The 21,813-nt window shown below is 38.8% G+C and overlaps 1 protein-coding gene across 1 annotated transcript; it reads right to left on the reverse strand.

Moving 5' to 3' along the window:
- Positions 1-7,406: 7,406 nt before the first annotated feature.
- Positions 7,407-17,933, reverse strand: LOC121471585 (olfactory receptor 9I1-like). Its single transcript, XM_041722377.1, has 2 exons — positions 17,028-17,933; positions 7,407-7,478 (listed from the first exon to the last, which is right to left on the reverse strand). The coding sequence occupies exons 1-2, from the start codon at positions 17,931-17,933 to the stop codon at positions 7,407-7,409; spliced, it is 978 nt and encodes a 325-aa protein (XP_041578311.1).
- Between the last annotated feature and the right edge of the window lie 3,880 nt (positions 17,934-21,813).

Genomic DNA, 21,813 nt, shown 5'->3' on the forward strand with positions numbered 1-21,813 from the left:
CTGGCCAGTGTTTACATGGGCCATATGGCTGGGCCCATTAGGGCTGGGAGGGTAGGAGACGGTCCCTGACATAGCCGAGGGTCACATCAGGTTGTAGTCAGACTTCACACCACACGGAGAGTGTGTGGAAGGTCTCCCTTCTCTGCCAGAATGCTTTTTTCACAGGCTCCAGGAAGGAGGGTTAGGAGTTCCAGTGAGGAAATCCTCTCACCAGCCCCAGGTGCCAGTTCTCCCTGGACGTGCATTTTCTGAATATCACAATAATGGATAAAAAGGTGTATTGTAATCATATTGGATTGGGAGGTAGTATCCATTCCCATTCCTTTTAGACTCTCTCAGTGTCATCACAGAACAACAACAAAAAAATCCATAGCATTGATTTTTATCACAAAGCCAAAACACTCTACCTTATTAGTGATTGATACAGCCTGCAGAAGACCTTCAGTGTTCAGGCCTCTGGGCTGAGTATGGAGACTTCAGATCTTACTTTCCCTTTGTGCACATGGGAGTTTTTGTCCCAAGCTGCTTTCCATCCTCCATGCTTTCTGTCTTTCTGTCTCTCTGTCTCTCTATCTCTGCCTCTGTCTGTCTCTCTTCCTCTTTCTCCACTGCCTTGCCACTTCCAATAATTCTGGCTCTTTCGGTCCTCTTCAGACTTGCTTATGTAACTTCCTCATCCTCTATTATTACCAGCAATTAATATTTATTGCCGTGAAATGATGAGAGGTTGTACATAACAGATTAATTCCAGAGACCCCCTTCTTTCCATCAAATCCTAATCCTTCCTTCATCCTATCTGCTCTTCTCAAATGCTGAGTCATATTCTAGTGATATAGTGGCACTATTAATAATCCTTCACATTTTTATAGCTCAGGAAGTCAACCAAGGTTAGAAAAGTTTTGAAAGGGCCTTCTAGTGCAGAAGCTGTGCTACTAACTGTATATAATCCCCCTTTTCTCTAGGACAGGAGTGGCGAATTGGTGGGCCATAAGAGAAAGCCAACAGATGGGCTTTGTTTGCTACATGAAGGATTTCAAAAATCAAGGAATTTCCCATTTAAACCATTCAATTGCAAATTTCTTGAAAAAAAATTGTTGCAACACAAGTAATGCTTGGTTAGAGCTGAGAGGAGGTTGCTCCTTTGACAGGACAGGGCCCCTCCCATTCACAAGTCCCCACCCCAATTCTCTTCAGCCCATAGCTCTCTGTTGCTTAACTCTTTGACAGCTGAATCTTCTACAAGAATCCCATAAGTGTATGGTTGAGCACCCTGAGGGAAAAAGATGCTCACCACCTGTAATCACAACCCACTTCTTCCCTGAACTGGTCACTCCAGAGCCTCTCCTCAAACTCTGGAAGCCAAAGCACCCACCCCTGACCCTAGCCCATCTCCTCAACACTAAACAAAGGAAGAGTTCTCCACTGAGTTTTCTCCAGAGTAAGCATCCCCAGTTCCTGGTCTAACTTGGCTTCTAGCTTGATTGCCAACTAGATTTTTATTTTCTGGACACGATCTACTCTGTTTTTGTTCCCTTGAAAGTATAAAATCCAAAAATGAAGGTTTTCCCTCTTGATAGATTCAGCTTCAACACTTTATCTTTGAGAATTCCATCCATGCACTAATTAAAGACGTGTTTACTAAAACACTTACCAGGTGCCAGGCACTGTGCCAGGCGCTGGTATCACATTGGCAAGCAGCGAAAGTTCAGTGCCTGCCTTCCTGAAGCCCACACTCCAATGGGGAGACAGCATTACTCTGAAATCTCCCAAAGACACATAAACTTACACTGTGAGGTAGGCAAAAGAAATTCCAGATGATTCCAAGAACAGAGTCATAAAAATAAAATGAAATTTTAACAAATCTAGGGAAAAACATGGGTGAATAATGTGCTTATCTTAAAGAGGCTTTTCTAATCACAACAGGAAACCTCAAGGCTACAAAGGAAAAATGGATAGATCCAACTACATCAAATTTTAACATTTTTGGAAGCTAAAAGCACCATAAACATACTCAAAAGACAGACTTGGGAAAATAATTGCAACACCAATGACAAACAAAGGACTGATTTCCCCAATATGCAAATTACTCTTACAAATCAATTGAGAAAGCACATAAAAAATTTACAAAAGAAATACCAATGAGTCAAACAAATGAGACAATTCTGAGCCTCATGAATAATGAAAGAAATACAAATTAAAATAATGAGATATTTTCTAAGTAAATATTGGCCATGATATTTTAGGAGTGGTACTCCCTGGAGCTGTCAACATGAAGGGAAGCTGGCATGCTTGTTCACTGCGCATTGAAATGGCCCTTCTATAGGAAACTCAGTCATTAGCTCATTTTAAGTGTTCTGATTCTGTTATTTTAATTGTTCCTATTCTTTATTCTTTCATCCAACCTATCCCCCATCACATCATGGCTTCCTGACCTAGCTTACATCCGCACCTTCTGGGACCCTCGTACCAACCCTGTGGATTCTACTCAGACCCCTGTGCTCCTGGCCTACAGGGTTTTCACACAGCCCATCCCCGTTGTCTTAGCTCTCCTAGGAAATTTGACAATGGCTTGGTTAACTCCACAGTGTCCCTGCCAAGGTTCCTGATAAAGAGAAAATCTGAACTGTCCAGGAGTGTCTTCCTACTCCAACTCCCTCACCTATAGTAGATGATGATTCAAACTGGAAAAAACACATAAAGACCTGAAGATCCTGGTGAAACTGAGTAACATCAGAACCAGGACAGTGGAGGTGATGCTAGAGGCAGTTCCACACAATGTAAAGAAATGGAAACTAGGGGCACCTGGGTGGCTCAGTGGTTGAGTGTCTGCCTTTAGTTCGGGTCGTGATGGGTCCCAGCATCAAGTGCCTTATCAGGCTTCCCACAGGGAGCCTGCTTCTCTGGCTATGTCTCTGCCTTTCTGTGTGTCTATCATGAATAAATAAATAAAATCTTTTAAAAAGAAAGAAAGGAATAAAGGAAAACTAAATGTTAATTCACTGACCTCAACATCTAGAAGCATCTGTTCTCAGCAGAGACTGGTTGTGTCTGCATGGTTTTCATGAGATAATAATACCCCTAGATCTCTGTTCCCCTAGCATGTGTGATTCACACCTCTTATGCAATGCTTGCACTCTAATGTCTGTGCAGCCCCACAAACCATAAACAGGAGAGACATACCTTATGCCATTTGTATTGTGAAAGCAATACTCATGCTGAAAACAGTTTTCCAAATTGTCTTTCACTCTCCTGCAGGTTTGGACCTTCTTTCCTTCCTTGAGGAGCATCTCCTCCCCCAGATAAACTGTGAAAGTGAATAATGCAACACCACCCTCTCTGTGGCAACTTTAAAACACAGATGCTGTTTAACCAGGGATCAATTAACCATTCCTGGCTTAATTTGCCAGGAGGAGCCAACAATATATAAGAAGGCAGAAGGGTGGATCTGAAAATGAATTGAAAACCCTTTTCTGTCAATCCTATGAATTTTTATACCATATCTTCTCTCATTATATTAAGGATTTCAGCAAATGATAGTTGAGTGCCTCTTTTTAGTAAATGGTGCTGGGGAAACTGGATATTCACATGCAAAAGAATGAAGTTAGACCCTTACCTTACACCATATACAAAAAAATAACTCAAGATGAATCAAAGATGTAAGCATAAGAGCTAAAACTACAAACTAAGAGAAGAAAACTTAGGGGGTCTTCATGACGTTGGATTTGGCAATGATTTCTTAGATGTGACACCAAGAAGACAGGTAACAAAGAAAAAAAAACAGGCAAATGGGACTTCATCACATTAAAAACTTTCAGATATGAAAGGACACAATCAAGAGTGAAGAAGCAATCCTTAGGATGGGCAAAAGTATTTGCAAATCATATATCTGATAAGAGATTAGTGTCCAGAATATATAAAGAACATGTGCAATTCAACAACAATTTTAAAACGAGCAAAGGACTTGAATGAACATTTCTCCAAAGAAAATACACAAATGGCCTAAAAGATATTCAACATCATTAATCATAAGAGTCAGCCCTGGTGGTGCAGCAGTTTAGTGCTGCCTGCAGGCCAGCGTGTGATCCTGGAGACCCGGGATCAAGTCCCATATCGGGCTCCCTGTATGGGGCCTGCTTCTCCCTTTTCCTGTGTCTCTGCCTCTCTCTCTCTCTCTCTCTCTCTCTCTCTCTCTCTCCCCCTCTCGCTCTGTGTCACTCATGAATAAATAAATAAATAAATAAATAAATAAATAAATAAATAAATAAATAAAAATAAATTTTAAAAAATCATTAGAGTCATCCAAATCAAAACCACGATGAAATACCACTTCATACCCATTAGGATGGACATAAAAACATAAAAACAGAAGTGACAATAACAAGTGTTGGCATAGATGTGGAAAAAATGAAACCCTCTGCATTATTAGTGAGGATGTAGACAGTGCAGCCACTGTGAAAAGCAAGAAGTGATTTCTCAAAAACTAAACATATATTTGCCATATGATCCAGCAATTCCACTCCTAGATGTATACCAAAAAGAGTTGAAACAGGGGCTTAAACGAATGTTCATACATAAATATTCATAACAGCATTGTTCACAACAGCCAAGATATGGAAACAATTTAAATGTCTATCCATAGATAAATGGATAGATAAAATGTGGTATCTACATACAATAGAATATTATTCAGCCTTAAAAAAAAAAACCGAAGTCCTGTCATCTGCAACAACATGGGTAAAACTAGAGGATATTATGCTGAGTGAAATAAGCCAGTTGTGGAAGGACAAATACTGCATAATTCCATGTATATGATGAGGTATCTAACACTGTCAAACTCATAGCAGCAGAGATTACAATAGCAATTTCCAGAGGGACTGGGCAGTAGGAGAAATGGGGACCTATTTTTGGTGGATATATTTGAAATTATATTCATACTGGAAGGGAAACAATCACCTCTCAGCTTTCTGTCCAGTATCTCTGACACAGGGAATTGTTATAAAAATCCATGTCTCCAGTGTTTTCCATAGCACTCAGTACATTTTAACATACCATTTTACATACTATATTATTTACTTACTTCTCATGTTTGAAATTTATTGTCTATCTCCTCAACTAGTATGTAAGCTCCACAAAAGGGAAGACTTTTTGCCTATCTCCTTCATGGATAGAGCTTCCAAATCACTAGAGCAGTACCCGGCATACAATAGTCTCCCAATAAATAATTTATTGAATTAATGAAAAGTATTTTAGATTATGTCTATAGTAAAAATATAAAGCAACAAGTGGGGGCACCTGGATAACTCAGTCAGTTAAGCGACTGGCTCTTGATTTCAACTCAGGTCATGATCTCAATGTTGTGGGATTGACCATACTGAGCAGAGTCTGCTTAAAGTTCTCTTTTCCTCTCCCTCTGCCCTTCCCTCTTCTCTGTCTCTCTCTCTCTCTCAAATAAACAAACAAACAAACAAACAAAAACAAAATATTTTTAAAAAAACAGATTTAAACAGGTTATTTTTATAATACCCTTTTTGGGAGTTTTAAAATCCAAAAAACCAAATTTCCTAAAAGATTCAAATTAGGGGGATGCCTGAATGGCTCAGTGGTTGAGCGCCTGCCTTTGGCCCAGGGCATGATCCTGGAGTCCCAGGATCGAGTCCCACATCGAGCTCCCTGCATGAAGCCTGCTTCTCCCTCTGCCTGTGTCTCTGCCTCTCTCAGTGTGTCTCTCATGAATAAATAAATAAAATCTTTTTTAAAAAGTGGAAAAAAAAGATTCAAATTAGGAAGAGTTCAAATATTCACCCCATTAGAGGGAGGAAAATGCACTTTTGTTATTGCTGTTGATGTCTTTTTTATTTTTTTGTCTTTGCACTATTATGCTTTAAATAAGGATAAAGTTATGTTGAGAAAAAGAAAAAGACACAATGTTCTTTTCCACAATTTCCAGTGTAGTTCATGGTTTTTGAAGAAGAGATGAGTGCAAACAGCTGAGACCGTCTTTCCCAACAGGATTAAACAGATGAATTGTACAGTGTCCATGAACCATCTTGGTCTCCACAAACCACCTGGCAGATGCACCACAGGGAAGCAGGCAGGCTACTTTCCTTTCAACTTCTATCAGTTTTCCCCAATTTCTCGGGTGATTTATCCTCCTCATCCTGTATCTAAGTAAGGTTCAGGAGAAAATATTCTTTGAGGTTTGAATTCAGCATCAGGAAAAATGAGATTCAGAGCCTAGAGCTGTCTTACCTTCTTTGAACTCTATTACCAATAAAATCTTTTAGCCAAAATGCTTCATCCTTTTTTTGCCCTCTACCCCTCTTGTTGCTAAAAAGAATGAGAGACCCATGGGGAGTGGCAATGTTGGGGCTCGAGCCACTCTGTTCTTGTGGTCACTTGCATATGGCTGTGTTGAAAGTATTTTTCCTTTCTTGAAGGTTAAGCCAATAGGATGTGAGCATGGGGACAGAGAAAAAATCTGAAAAGTATTTTATCTGTCCTACTGATCTTCATGACAAAAAAAATCTTTTTATTGCGGTTGTTGGTGATCTTTTCTGAAGTGATGACATCCACACCCATACACAAAAGTAAACATATAAATGTACACTCGAACCAAAGGATCAAGATTATGTGCTGTGTTGATTATACTCCACAATTCTACCCTATACTCACACCCTTATGTGCTAACCTAGTTTATTTGGCTTTGGATCTACATTTCAAATTAATAGATGTGAAAAATGGAAATCACAATTAAAATATTGATATTGTCTCTCCCCTAGGTTTTATGGAGAAATAATTGACACATAATGCTGGGTAAGTTTAAGATGTGCAATGTGATGATTTCATGCACATATGTGCTGTGAAATGTTTACCACAATGAAGTTAACACATTCTTCACTTCACATAACCACCATTTTGTCATTGCTGTTGTTGTTGTTTTGGTACAAACATTTAAGATTTACTCTCATGGCAATTTTCATGCATATGATACAGTACTGTTAACTATAGTCACCATGCTGTTCATCAAACCCAGAGCTTATTCATCTTATGTTGGGAAGTTTGTACACTTTGACCAACATCTCCCTATTTCCCCAATCCTCAGGCTCTGGTAACCATCAATCTACTCTCTGTTTCCATGAATTTGACTTTAGATTCCCCATAAAAGTGAGGTCATACAGTATTTGTCTTTCCCTGTATGACTTCTTCCACTTAGCCTAATACCCTCTAGGTCCATCCATCTCACTTTGTTACAAAAAGTGAGATTTTTCCCTTTTTATGACTGAATAATATTCCCATGTGTGTGCGCCACATTTTCTTTATCCATAGACACTTAGGTTTTGGATATCATGAATAATTTTGCAAGAAACATAGGAATGTAGATATCTCTTAAATATCCCAATTTCATTTTATTTGGATAAAATACTCAGAAGTGGGATTGCTCGTTCACATGATAGTCCTATTTCTAATCTTTTGGGAACCTCCCTGCTGTTTTCCATTGTGGTTACACCTATTTATATTCCCACCAACAGTGCACAAGAATTCTCTTTTCTCTACATCCTTACCAATATTTGTTAGTTCTTGCCTTTTTGAGAGTAGCCATTCTAACAAATGTGAAGCAGTGACTCATGATGGTTTTTATTTGCATTTCCCTATGATTAGCGATGCTGAGTATCACTATGTATCCGTTTTCATGTACCTGTTATCCATTTGTATGTTTTCTTTGGGAAAATACCTATTCAGGTCCTCTATGCATTTTTAATTTGTTTTATTGCTATTGAGTTGTATGAGTTCTTTATACATTTTAGATACTAATCCCTTATCAGACACATAGTTTGCCCATATTTTCTCCCACTCATAGGTTGCCTTTTCATTTTACTGATCATTTCTTTTGTTGTGCAGAAGCTTTTTAGTCTGATGTAGGCTCACTTGTTGATTTTTGTTTGTTGCCTTTGCTGCTGGTGTCAAAAGGCCCTGGCTGTCATCATGCGCCCTCAGGGCTACAGGGCTTTCCATAGACATATGCACAATAGTGAAGGCTGCTGACAAGAGTCAGGTTCTAAGCATGTCAGTGCACAGGTGGAAGGGCTAGCCTTGAGTGCACACAAGGCAGTGAAGTTCAGCTGTGGAAGTCTAAGCTGGAATTTTGCACTCACACAGCCACAGAGACCTGGGCTGGCCGCTGGTACAGAGGGGACAGTGGTAAAGAAGTGGGAGGGACTCAGGTGGCTGGCATCTGCACACACAGAAATCCATGGGGTGAAAACCAGTGAAATCTGGATGGGGTCCACAACTATGCTGGCTGTTGGTTTCTTCAGTAGTGAAAGCTTCTGTGTTCCTTTGCACACCAGGTCACTGGGAACCATGGTCACTTTCACTGTGTAGCTGATACTGGCAGCTCATGCTCTTCCTCCTTGTTCGTAGCCATGTCTTGGTGGGGAAAACTAAGTGAGTCCTCTGTACATTGCCCTGAAAGGTGAGAACCCTGGTCATTCACTGCAATCTCCCATTTCTTGATGAAGGAAACTATTTCTAGGTGGGGAGTTCCCTCTTGGCACTAAGCAGTGCCAGCATGGGGAATGGAATTAATGCAGGCAAAAAGAAACTGTTTTTCCTTCCCTATTTGTAGGATTATTCTCCAATTTTTTTTTTGTTCCACTGTGTTGTTGAAATTTCTCAGGTGCATTGATGATCTCTCCCAGGGCTGTTTTATTCATATATAGTTGCATAATTATGGGTCTTTGTGGGGTCTCCTACACTGGCATCTTAATGACACCATTTTTTGAGATACTAAGTGATGAGATGAATATAGCACTTTGTCTCTATATCACTATAGTTAAACAGATCCATTCAAAGTCTGAAGGCTTGCTTTCTTCACCTATTCTGTATCATTTTGCATAGATTAAGACCAAAGTATTACAGCTGAAAACTTATTCCAAAAACTAGTGCCTAAGGATACAAAATCAATGCCCAGAAGTTAGTGGCATTTCTATACACTAACAATGAGACTGAAGAAAGAGAAACTGAGGAATCAATCCCATTTACAATTGTACCAAAAAGCATAAGATACCTAGGAATAAACCTAACCAGAGAGGTAAAGGATCTATACCCTAAAAACTACAGAACACTTCTGAAAGAAATTGAGAAAGACACAAAGAGATGGAAAAATATTCCGTGCTCATGGATTGGCAGAATTAACATTGTGAAAATATCAGTGCTACCCAGGGCAATCTACACATTCAATGCAATCTCTATCAAAATACCATGTACTTTCTTCAGAGAGCTGGAACAAATCATCTTAAGATTTGTGTGGAATCACAAAAGACCCCAAATAGTCAGGGGAATATTGCAAAAGAAAACCAGAGTCAAGGGGCATCACAATGCTGGATTTCAAGTTATATTGCAAAGCTGTGATCATCAAGACAGTGTGGTGCTGGCACAAAAACAGACACATAGATCAATGGAACACAACAGAGAACCCAGAAGTGGGCCCTCAACTCAATGATCAACTAATATTCGACAAAGCAGGAAAGATCATCCAAAGAAAAAGGACAGTCTTTTCAATAAATGGTGTTGGGAAAATTGACAGCCACGTCCAGAAGAATGAAACTGGACCATTCTCTTACACCATACACAAAGATAAACTCAAAATAGATGAAAGATCTAAATGTGAGACAAGAATCCATCAAAATCCTAGAGGAGAACACAGGCAACACCCTTTTTGAACTTGGCCACAGCAACTTCTTGCAAGATACATCTATGAAGGAAAGAGAAACAAAAGCAAAAATGAACTATTGAGACTTCATCAAGATAAAAAGCTTCTGCACAGCAAAAGAACAGTCAACAAAACTAAAAGACAACCTACGGAATGGGCGAAGATATTTGCAAATGACCTTTCAGTTAAAGGGCTAGTATCCAAGATCTATAAAGAACTTATTAAACTCAACAGCAAAGAAACAAACAATCCAATCATGAAATGGGCAAAAGACATGAACAGAAACCTCACAGAGGAAGACATAGACAATAAGCACATGAGAAAATGTTCTGCATCACTTGCCATCAGGGAAATACAAATCAAAACCACAATAAGATACCACCTCACACCAGTGAGAATGGGGAAAATTAATAAGACAGGAAACAACAAACGTTGGAGAGGATGTGGAGAAAGGGGAACCCTCTTGCACTGTTGGTGGGAATGTGAACTGTGGCAGCCACTCTGGAAAACTGTGTGAAGGTTTCTCAAAGAGTTAAAAATAGAGCTGTCCTAGACACAGCAATTGCACTACTGGGGATTTACCCCAAAGATACAGATACAGTGAAAAGCTGAGACACCTGCACCCCAATGTTTCTAGCAGCAATGTCCACAATAGCCAAACTGTGGAAGGAGCCTCAGTGTCCATTGAAAGATGAATGGATAAAGAAGATATTATACATTATACATTATACATTACACATTATATTACACATTATATATATATATATATATATTACACATTATATATATATATATATATATATATATATATATATATATATAAAATGGAATATTGCTCAGCCATTAGAAATGACAAATACCCACCATTTGTTTCAACATGGATAGAACTGGAGTGTATATGCTAAGTGAAGTAAGTCAATTGGAGAAGGACAATCATTATATGGTTTCACTCATATTGGAAATATAAAAAAAAAAAATAGTGAAAGGGATTATAGGGGAAAGGAGAGAAAATAAGTTGGAAAAATCAGAGAGGGTGACAAAACATGAGACATTCTTAACTCCGGGAAATGAACAAGGGGTAGTGGAAGGGGAGGTGGGTGGGGGTATGGGGTGACTGGGTGATGGGCACTGAGGGGGGCACTTGACGGGATGAGCACTGGGTGTTATACTATATGTTAGCAAATCAAACCCCAATTAAAAAATATACAAAAAAATAGACATCACCTAAAAAGAAAAAACAACAACAACAACAAAAACTAGTGCCTAAAAAAAAAATACACACCTAGAAGCTGAAGGGGATAAAAAAGAAAAAGATGCCTATATTACCAACTGGATTTTCTTAGTCAGGGTTCTCTAGAGATCCCAACCAATAGGATATATATATATAGTATGGATATATATCATATATGGATATATATATCATATATGAATATATATATATCATATATGGATATATATGGAGATTTTTCTTAAGCCACTTCATGGTGGTTTGTGGTGGTGAAACTATCACCACAATCTATATTGTATATTTTGAAATGTGTTAAAAGAGTTGATCTTATGTTAATTATTCTTATCACAAAATAACAATAAATAAGGAAGGTGATAGGCAACTTTTGGAGGTAGTCTGTTGACGACATAGGAAACTTATCATAAATAATTGATTCACCCAGATCCTTATATGAAGGCTAAAACAATCCAAGAGACCCAGGAAAGCAGTGGTGTAATTCAGTCTGAAACCTGAGAACCAGCAAAGCCAAAGGTGTGAATCCCAGTCCAAGTACAGAAGAAAACTGATATCCAAGTTCAGACAATGAGGCAGAGAAGGGGGAATGAATTCTTCTGTCCTCTACCTATTGTTCTATTCAAGCCTTCAGTGGATTGGATGATGCCCACCCATTTGGGGAGGGCAACCTGCTTTACAAAGTCCACAGATTCAAATGCAAATATCTTCTGGAAGCATCCTCACAGATACACCAGAAATAATGTTTAGCCAAATATCCGGGCACCCTGTGACCAGTCAAAATTGACACATAAAATCAACCATCAGAAGATTCTATTTCCTAAAAGATTATGTGTAGAGTCCATTTCCAGAATAAGACCTGTCAAGAACAAGAAAAGGATGTTCATTCTGGCCACTTTTTTTAAAAAAAGATTTTATTTATTTATTTATTCATGAGAGACAGACAGAGAGAGGCAGAGACATAGGCAGAGGGAGAAGCAGGCTTCACGCAGGAAGCCCCATGTGGGACTCGATCCCGGAACTCCAGGATCACACCCTGAGCCAAAGGCAGATGCTCAGCCACTAAGCCACCCAGGCATCCCAATTCTGGCCACTTTTATTCAGCTTAGTACTGGAAGTCCTAGCCCAGACAAGATAAAGAAATAAAAGGCATCCAAAGTGGTCAAGCATAAGTAACATGGTAACTATCTGTGAATGACATGATACTGTATAGAGAAAACTAAAGATTCCACACATACACATACACACACAAAAACAAATTAGAACCATTAAGAAGTTCAATAAAGTTGCAGAATACAAAATTAATATACAGATATCTGTTGTGTTTCTATACACTAATAACAAAGGAGCAGAAAGAGAAATTAAGAAAACAATCCCATTTATAATTGCAACAAATATAATAAAATACCTAGGAATAAATTTGGCCAAGACGAAAGACCTAGGCTCTGAAAATTATAAGACATTGCTGAAAGAGACTGAAGACAATACAAACAAATGGAAAGATATGCCATGTTTGTGGATTGGAAGAATTAATATTATTAAAAAGTCCACACTACCCAAAGCAATTTACAGATTTAATGCAACCCCTATCAAAATACCAATAACATTTCTCACAGAAATAGAACAAATAATACTAAAATTTGAACCTCAAAAGACCCCAAATAGCCAAAGCAATCTTGAGAAAGAACAAAGCTGGAGGTATCACAAACCTAGATTTCAAGATATATTACAAAGTTGTGGTAATCAAAACTGTATGGTGGTGGCACAAAAATAGATACATAATTAATTGAAAGATAAAAAACCCAGAAGTAAACCTACACTTTATGGTTAATCTATAATAAAGGAGGCAAGAATATACAATGGAGAAAAGATATCTCTTAAACAAATAGTGTTGGGGAAACTGGCCAGCCTCGTGAAAAGAATGAAACTGGACCACTTTCTTAGACCATGAACAAAATGAGTTAAATGAAATAAACGTATTAAATGGATTAAAAACCTAAATGTGAGACCTGAAACCAAACATGAGACTAGAAAAAAACATAGGCAGTAAATTACTTGACATCAGCCATGGAAAAAATTTTTTAGATATGTTTCCTCAAGCAAGGGAAACAAAAGCAAAAAAAACCTATTGGAACTACACCAAAATAAACAGCTTTTGCACAGCCAAGGAAACCATCAGCAAAACAAAAAGGCAACTACTAAATGGGAGGATTTATTTGCAAATGATATATCCAATAAGGATTAATATCCAAAATATATGAAGAATTTGCAAATGATATATCCAAAAAGAGATTAATATCCAAAATAAATGAAGAATTTATGCACTCAAAAAAAAGAATTTATGCACTCAACACACATACACAAATAATCTGATTAAAATGGGCAGAGGACCTGAATAGACATTTTTGCAAATAAGACATACAGATGGTCAACAAACACATGAAAATATGCTCCACATCACTCATCATTATGGAAATGCAAATCAAAGACACAGATATCACCTCACACCTCACACCTATCCTAGTCAGAATAGCTAGATCAAAAAGACAAGAAATAACAAGTGTTGACAAGGATGTGGAGAAAAAGGAACCCTCATTCACTGTTGGCGGAAATGTAAATTGGTGCAGCCACTGTGAAAACAGTATGGAGGTTCCTTGAAAAATTAAAAATAGAAATACCATATGATCTAATAATCCCACTACTGGGTATTTACCCAGAGATAATGAACACAGTAATTTGGAAAGATATTTGCACCCCTATGTTTATTGCAGAATTATTTACAATAGCCAAGATATGAAAGGAATCCAAGCATCCATCGGTAAATGAATGAATAAAAAAGTGGTATATATACACCATGGAATTTTAGCCATTCAGCCATAAAAAAAATGAAATTTTGCCATTTGTGATAACGTGAGAGGACTTAGAGGGCATTATGCTAAGTGAAATAAGTCGGGGAAAGACAAATGCCACATGACTTCACTTATATGTGGAATCTAAAAAACAAAACAAAAAACAGATTCAAATACAGAGCACAAATTGGTGGTTATCAGAAGGGTAGGGGGGTGATATAGATAAAGGTAATTAAGAGGTACAAACTTCCAGTTATAAATTAAAGAAGTCACAGAGATGAAAAGTACAGAGTGGAGAATATAGTCAATAATATTGTAATAATGTCGTACAGTGATAGGAAGTGGCTGTACTTATCACAGTGAGCACTGAGTAATGTATAGAATTGTCAAATCACTGTGTCATTACACCTGAAAATAATATAACATTGTATGTCACCTATATTTCAATAATAAAAATAAAAAATAAAAAGAATGAGATCTATGAGATAAGTAAAAACTCTTGGCACAGAACCCTGTATCCATTAGGTAATTTAATAAATGTTTTCACTTATTTATTCACATATGCAAGCAGAAATTGACCATAAATGGCCATTTCTTCCAGTGCCTTCTCACATTAATCAGAGAATTATCCACTAAAACACACTAAAACATAATTTTATTTGTACCCACTTGGTGCATCCTTGAAGCAACTGTATTTACATCAAATACTGTACATGAACCAAAAGTCATTCATTTATGGACTATTTGTTGCAACTCACCAAGCAGAAGGTGGGAAGAATGTTGGCAGCTCCCACCACAACCAAAATAGCACACTTGCTATCTTTTTCTCTATTTATGTATTTTTAAGTTGAAGGCTATTCCTGATTTTAAGCATGTAAGAAGCCCTGCAAGGGGCTATTTGATTTCTTCAACCTACTGGTACAATCTGGCATACAGCAGGAGTTAATGAAAATGTGTTGCCCTCTTGGGAGGGTGAAGTTGATAGCCATTATGATGTATACCTAAGGGATGTCACATGCAGGGAAAGAAAGGTATACCAATGAAAAAGCAGATGCCTCCAAAGTATATTTCCCCAATTTCACCATTTTGCTAAGAATCAGTCCTATACCAAGATCATGGCCATACACTTGCAAGCTTTCTCTGACCTGATACATATTTTAAAATGAAGCACAGTCTTGTGTGGAAACCAACCCATGTCCTGGATGTAGCATCTGTTGCTTCTTCTTTTTTTTAAGATTGATTGATTGATTGATTGATTGATTGATTGATTTATTCATGAGAGACAGAGAGAGAGAGGCAGAGACACAGGCAGAGGGAGAAGCCCTCTGCAGGGAGCCTGACATGGGACTTGATCCCTGGTCCCCAGGATCAGGCCCTGGGCTGAAGGCAGCGCTAAACCGCTGAACCACCTGGGCTGCCCCCATCTGTTGCTTCTTAGATGAAATGAGCATGCATCCCTCCCTCTCAACCACCACAGGCCACAAGCCACCATTCCCACCCATCACACTGCAGCCAACAGGATCTTTTTCAAATTCAGATCTGATTATTTCATGCCTCCCTCTTGGAGTAAAGTCCTTAAGTGAGCCCACAAGGCTCTCTGTGACCCAGTTGTTCCTGAATTCTCAGGCTGCCTCTAACACTCAACCCCTCTCCTTGTGTTGCAGCCACTCTGGCTTCCCTCAGCTCCCTAACCCATGACTATGACATACTTACTCTTTAAGCTTCAGTATAAATGTTAGTTCCTCAGCGAAGTCTTTTCTTACCACACCAAACTAGGTCAGAATCCTACTATACAGTGTAACAATAACCTGTGCTGTTTTTTTTCTCACTTTCCAAAGTCATATGAAAAAAATCAATTAACTGCAATGGTTTGTATCTGTCTATGCCCCAAATTCTAATCCCCATGAAGGAGAAGCCATGTCTATCTTATTTATTTCTATATCCTGAACCTAGTATTATGTCCGATACATAGTAGATAGTTAGTAAACATTTGCTGGATTGATGAATAAGATTGTGTCATCTCCATGGAGGCATCTTCCAAGTAATATTTCTAGCAGATGTGGAGATCATTAAAAGGTGGCAGTCAGAAATCCCTGGATGGCTCAGCGGTTTAGTGCCTGCCTTCAGCACAGGGCGTGGTCCTGGAGTCCCGGGATCAAGTCCCACATCAGGCTCCCCAAATGGAGCCTGCTTCTCTCTCTGCCTGTGTCTCTGCCTCTCTCATGAATAAATAAATAAAATCTTAAAAAAAAAAAAAGGTGGCAGTCAGATTCGTGGTCATTTGTCTTCTGACAATAAAGTAAATGTCCTACAGGAGATGGAAGTAGATAATGATTTTCATTATTGGAGAATAGAAAACAGCTTGAGATGGTCCTTGAAAAAAATTCTTCAGAAATAAACTAGAACTTCTGCCCTTTGGTGATCAAGAAATATTTCAAAATTATATAGGGAATTCAGTTCAGCTCTTCATAAGAACAAATTATTTCCAATAATTAATGCAAATCATTGCATCTTTCTTTTATTCTACAGGGTCTTGGTCCTTCATGCTCTCTTGGGAAATAAGCTACCATATTCTAGGTGAACATATTCTAGGTGAACACTTCCCAGGTTACATCTCTTTTCTCTCCCCTCCATTTATCCTTCCCTCTTTTTAGCTACCTGTATTTTCTTTGACAAACACCTAAATTGGATATGATTGAATGTTGAGAAAAGGTTTCTTTGGTCAAGGCTAATTCCCACCCCACTACCTACAACCAAAGAATGTAATTGCCCTCACTATGTAAACAAGAAGTTATTGTTTTGAACTTATTCAAGTGCAAAAGTTAGCATAGTAGCTTGAATTTTTTGAATTCAAGTAGCTGAGAATACACTTAGCAATATTCAGGACAAGTAAGAAAGTCAATTTTACATTTTATAGCATGTTATTATTTATAAAGCCCTTTGGCATTCCATCTCTCTTGATCCTGGCTTTAATCATAGAAAGGCAGAAATTCTTACTGATGTGAAAACTGGGGCAGAGAATTTCTGACTGAAGGTCATATAACTAATAAAGAAATTGCTGGAATCCAAAGCTATATTTCTTTTTGCTTCAATATGCCTTTGTAATTATGAAATCTGGTTTATGTGTTAAGGAGAGAAGCCAAACCTGACAGGTGACTTGCTGGAACTTTGAACTGATGGAACTCAAGTCTTAGTCTGCTTGGGAAACCTTCATCCCACTGAAAGCTTTCTTCAGAGCCTCCTTCACTTCCTTGTTTCTCAAGCTATAGATCATTGGGTTCAACATAGGGATGACCACAGTGTAAAATACTGACACAATCTTGTCCTCCCCAAGGGACTTGCCCATGTTACCTTTCAGGTATATGAATATGAGTGTCCCAAAGAAAAGAGCTACTGCGGTCATGTGAGAAGCACAGGTGGAGAAAGTCTTGGCTTTGCCACCTGCTGTACGAATCTTCAGAATAGCCTGAATGATGAAAAAGTAGGATATAAGAATCACTGAAATACTGGTTGTAATGACCAAGAAAGCTAAGAGGTAAATGACCCGTTCCCGTAACTTGGTATCACTACAGGCAAGCTTCAGCAGGGGTGGGAGGTCACAAAAGAAGAAGTCCACGTGGTTGGACTTACAGAAGGAGATAGAGAAGGTACACCCAGTGCGGATCACAGCATTGACCATGGCACCAGCATATGCCCCAGTCACCAGCCCCAGGCAAGTCTGTGGTGTCATGGCAGTGGCATAGAGGAGAGGGTTACACACCGCCACATAGCGGTCATAGGCCATCACAGCCAAAAGGAAACATTCAGTGCTAGCACAGAGGGTAAAGAAGAAGAACTGAGTGGCACAGCACTCATAGGTGATGGCCATCTTATCGGTACCCAAGGTTTCAAGAAACTGAGGGACAATGACAGAGGAATAGCAAATATCCAAGAAGGAAAGATGGCAGAGGAAGAAGTACATGGGGGTTTGGAGACGAGGGTCTCTCTGAATCAACACGATCATGCCCAGGTTGCCCACCATGGTGATGAAATAAAGGACCAGAAACACAAGGAAGAGACCCATCTGCAGCTCTGCCGGCAGCTGGAACCCCAGCAGAATGAATTCCGTCACCATGGTGCCATTCTTCTCCATGAATCCTAGGTCATCCACTGAAATAAAAAAATAAAATCTCATTAAAGATAAACTAAGGTGATAGACTTGATCATTCTCAGCAATGATAATCATCTCTTAGATGTGTCAAGCACTTCACAATTTTTTACAAACTTTATATCAATTGATCCTTTGGAAATCCTTCAGAGCATATATTGTTAATTCCATTTTTGAGAGAAGCATAGGAGGGTCAAAGAGGTGAAGTGACTAGTTTGTGATTTCGTAGCAAAGAGACAAAGCTGGAGCTAGGACTCTGTTTCTTAGACATTTCCAAACTTCTAACAGGTGCCAAATTGGAAACCTTCATCAGCCTCACTATGGAGCCAGAAAACACTCCGTTGGAGAAACACTAGTGGTATAGTTTTAAATACATGGGCTTTGAAATCAGATCTAGGTTCAAATCCCTTGAGACCTTGGACTAGTTAATTCATCTTTCTGAACCTCAGGCTCCTTGTTGGAGTAATAGGGATTTCAACTCCAAAGTCGCAGTACTGTTGTGAAGAACATAAGAGATGTACTGTTCCCAGCACATGATCTGACTCACACGCTTAGAATTTTTTTTCTAAATTCGGCAATAACAGAGTAACATGCTCCTAGGTTCATGTACATTTTGGAATCTTTTAATCTCCAAGTCTACTCCACCCTGGAGTCCCAATATCAACTCTATCTTTCTTTATGGTTGTTTCTGATATGCATGTGAACACAATGGAGCTGGATGCAACACAGTGAGCCGTGAAGAACAAGCTCTGTTAGATCCTCTACAACCTGTTGCCTGCCAAGTCACTTCTTCCTCTCTGCTCCTGCCAAGCAGCATGGCCTGGTTTCCAAATTCTCCTCTTATTCCAAAAGACCTGTCCCATTTTTTTCAATGCCAGATCATTATCAATCAATGAGATACATGAATTGAGCCACTCCAGAATTAGCCTGCACAGCTCATTAAAGGACAAAAGCATCACACTGAGTTCAGAATTCTAATTCAGATAGAGTCCTTGCCAAGTATTTGGACAGTCTTGTCTCTGGACCTTTGGATGCTGATGATTTGGGATAATGGGAATACTGAAGGTGGACTTCAAAGGTGGTTATTTTTGTCCTCCTTCCATCTTTGAAATAAGAACTGAATTTAAGAAAGATCTCATAGGATTTCAGATAAATAAGAAAATGAAGCTTTGATCAATGTTTGACTAAAGCTGATCTATGGATGAAATAAAGGTCAGCATCTGGTGTTTTTCCCCTGCTGAATTCCTGACAATGTGAATATTTAGAAGGTTTTTCCCCCCCTAACAGCCTAATCTAATCTTGACCTTCAGCCAAAACAATGATTTGCTCTGTTCTAAAAGGAATTCACACAAATCATCCTGACCAAAGGGGAAAACAAAGAGAGGGAGAGAGAGAGAGAGAGAGAGAGAGAGAGAGAGAGAGAGAGAGACTATATTCATTTATTTATTCAATAAGAAGCTACTGAGAACTTACCATGTGCCACACATTCTTCTGGTTGCTCAGTACAATGTAGACAAAAATCTTTGCTTCTGCTAGATGCAGCCATTCTAGCAGAAGCAGTCACATGCAATACATTTTTTCAAACAAGTATGTTTTTCTATCATGATATATAATGACAAGTGCTTTTAAAACACACACACACACACACACACACACACACACACACACACCCCAAGGTGTGGAGAATTGAGAAAGCCAAAGTAAAGAAGGGTTATTAAAAAGGACCGGTAGGGATCCCTGGGTGGCGCAGCGGTTTGGCGCCTGCCTTTGGCCCAGGGCGCGATCCTGGAGACCCAGGATTGAATCCCACATCGGGCTCCCGGTGCATGGAGCCTGCTTCTCCCTCTGCCTGTGTCTCTGCCTCTCTCTCTCTCTCTGTGACTATCATAAATAAATAAAAATTAAAAAAAAATTTAAAAAAAAAAAAGGACCGGTAGAAGGTTCATTGAAAAGGTGACATTTTAGCAGAAATGCTGGGGATCAAGTAACTATTTACAGTTATTTGCATGCTTCTATCTATAAACAAAAGTAGAATACTAAGACACAAATCATCACCATGGGACCACCCTACTCCCAGTACGAAATATATGGAGTTTTTCAGGTCCTTGTGAGACATTTTCAAGGCAGCTTTGTTCAGAAGTGTCAGCTTCCTAATATAGAGAGAAGCCCCTGAGGTGTGACAGTCTCAAGATCAGCCTACAATCACTGTGTAGAGACACAGTATGGAGAGTCTTCAAAAAATTAAAAATAGAATTACCATATGATCCACTAATTCCACTATTAGGTATTTACCCAAAGAAAAAGAAAACACTGATTCAAAAAGAGAGATGCACTTCTATGTTTCTGGCAGCATTGTTGACAATAGCCAAGATATGGAAGCAATCCAAGTGTCCATCCATAGATGAATGGATAAAGAAGACTATATACCATACCATGTCTTTATACACACACACACACACACACACACACACACACACACACCATGGAATATTATTCAGCCATTTAAAAAATAAGATTTTGCCATTTTTAGCAATGTAGATGGACCTAGAGAGTATAATGCTAAGTAAAATAAGTCAGACAGAGAAAGACAAATACCATAAGATTTCACAAATACCATGTGATTCTACTCCTAAATTCCAAATTTTGAACTTAAGATATAAAACAAATGATTCTCTCTCTAAAATAAATGAGTCTTTAAAAAAAATAAATACAAAGAAGGGGGACCCTCGGTGGCTCAGTTGGTTAAGCGTCTGATTCTTGCTTTCAGTTCAGGTCATGATCTCAGAGTCATGAGATAGAGCCCCATGTTGGGTTCCATGCTCACTGGAGAGTCTGCTTGAATTCTTTCTCTCTTTCTCTTCCTTTGCCTCTCCTCTCCATCTACCCTGCACACACACTCTCTCTCTCTCAAATAAATAAATCTTTAAAAAAATAAATAAAACATGAAAAAAAAAAAAAAACAAAGAAAAAAGAGACACAAAACAAAACAAAAAACCCAGACTTTTAAATACAGAGAACAAACTGGTGGTTACCAGAGGGAGGTAGGTGGGGGGATGGGTAAACTAGAATAACTACACTTAACATGATAAGCACTGAGTCATGGATAGAAATGTTGAATCACTATATTGTACATCTGAAACTAACACAACACTGTACATTAATTTCAATTCAATGAAAACAAAAAAAAATTTTTTTTTGAATATAAGGCTGGGCTCCCAACCATACAGCATTGTGGCTAAGAAAATGAACACAGACAGTGCTTATTTCAAACTTGGACTCATGTAGTTTTTATTTGTGAGAACTTGGGTAAGGTTCTTGACCTCTAGAGACTCAATCTCCATATCTCTGCAAGAACAGCAGTGCTGGGGCACTTGGGTGGCTCAGTGGTTGAGTGTCTGCCTTTGGCTCAGGTCATGATCCTGGGGTCCTGGGATCGAGTCCTACATCAGGCTCCCTGGAGGGAGCCTACTTCTCCCTCTTCTTGTTTCTGTCTTTCTTTCTCTCTGTGTCTCTCATGAATAAATAAATAAAATCTTTTAAAAAGAAAAAACAAAGAGCAGCAGTGCTGTGCTGTAAGAAGTAAAAGATATACTTCACGGATGCACTGTTTCCATGCACTGTTTCTATTATGCAGGAAAGGCTCAATGCACTTAATTGTTACAAAAATGACTTTTCAGCCACGAGGTTGTTCTGCCGTTCAAAATGTCATTGATCTCCATTTTATCACTGAGGCATGGGGTGGTTAGATCAACTTTTCCAAGGGCACACAGTTAAGAAATGGCACCAGGACTCTGGCTCCAAATTTGTTTTGTTTCCACTAACCTACTCCAGGGCTCATCACTTTGGCCCAGGAGCTGGGATGCAG

The sequence above is a fragment of the Vulpes lagopus genome, chromosome 11 (genome assembly GCF_018345385.1).
Source record: "Vulpes lagopus strain Blue_001 chromosome 11, ASM1834538v1, whole genome shotgun sequence".
In the NCBI taxonomy this organism is placed as follows: Eukaryota; Metazoa; Chordata; class Mammalia; order Carnivora; family Canidae; genus Vulpes; species Vulpes lagopus.

Coding starts and splice junctions, on each gene's coding strand:
- LOC121471585 (XM_041722377.1), bottom strand. CDS start 17,933: ATGGAGAAGAATGGCACCATGGTGACGGAATTCATTCTGCTGGGGTTC. Junction 7,479..17,027: donor TGAAGGAGGCTCTGAAGAAA/GCTTTCAGTGGG, acceptor AACAGCAGGGAG/GTTCCCAAAAGATTAGAAAT.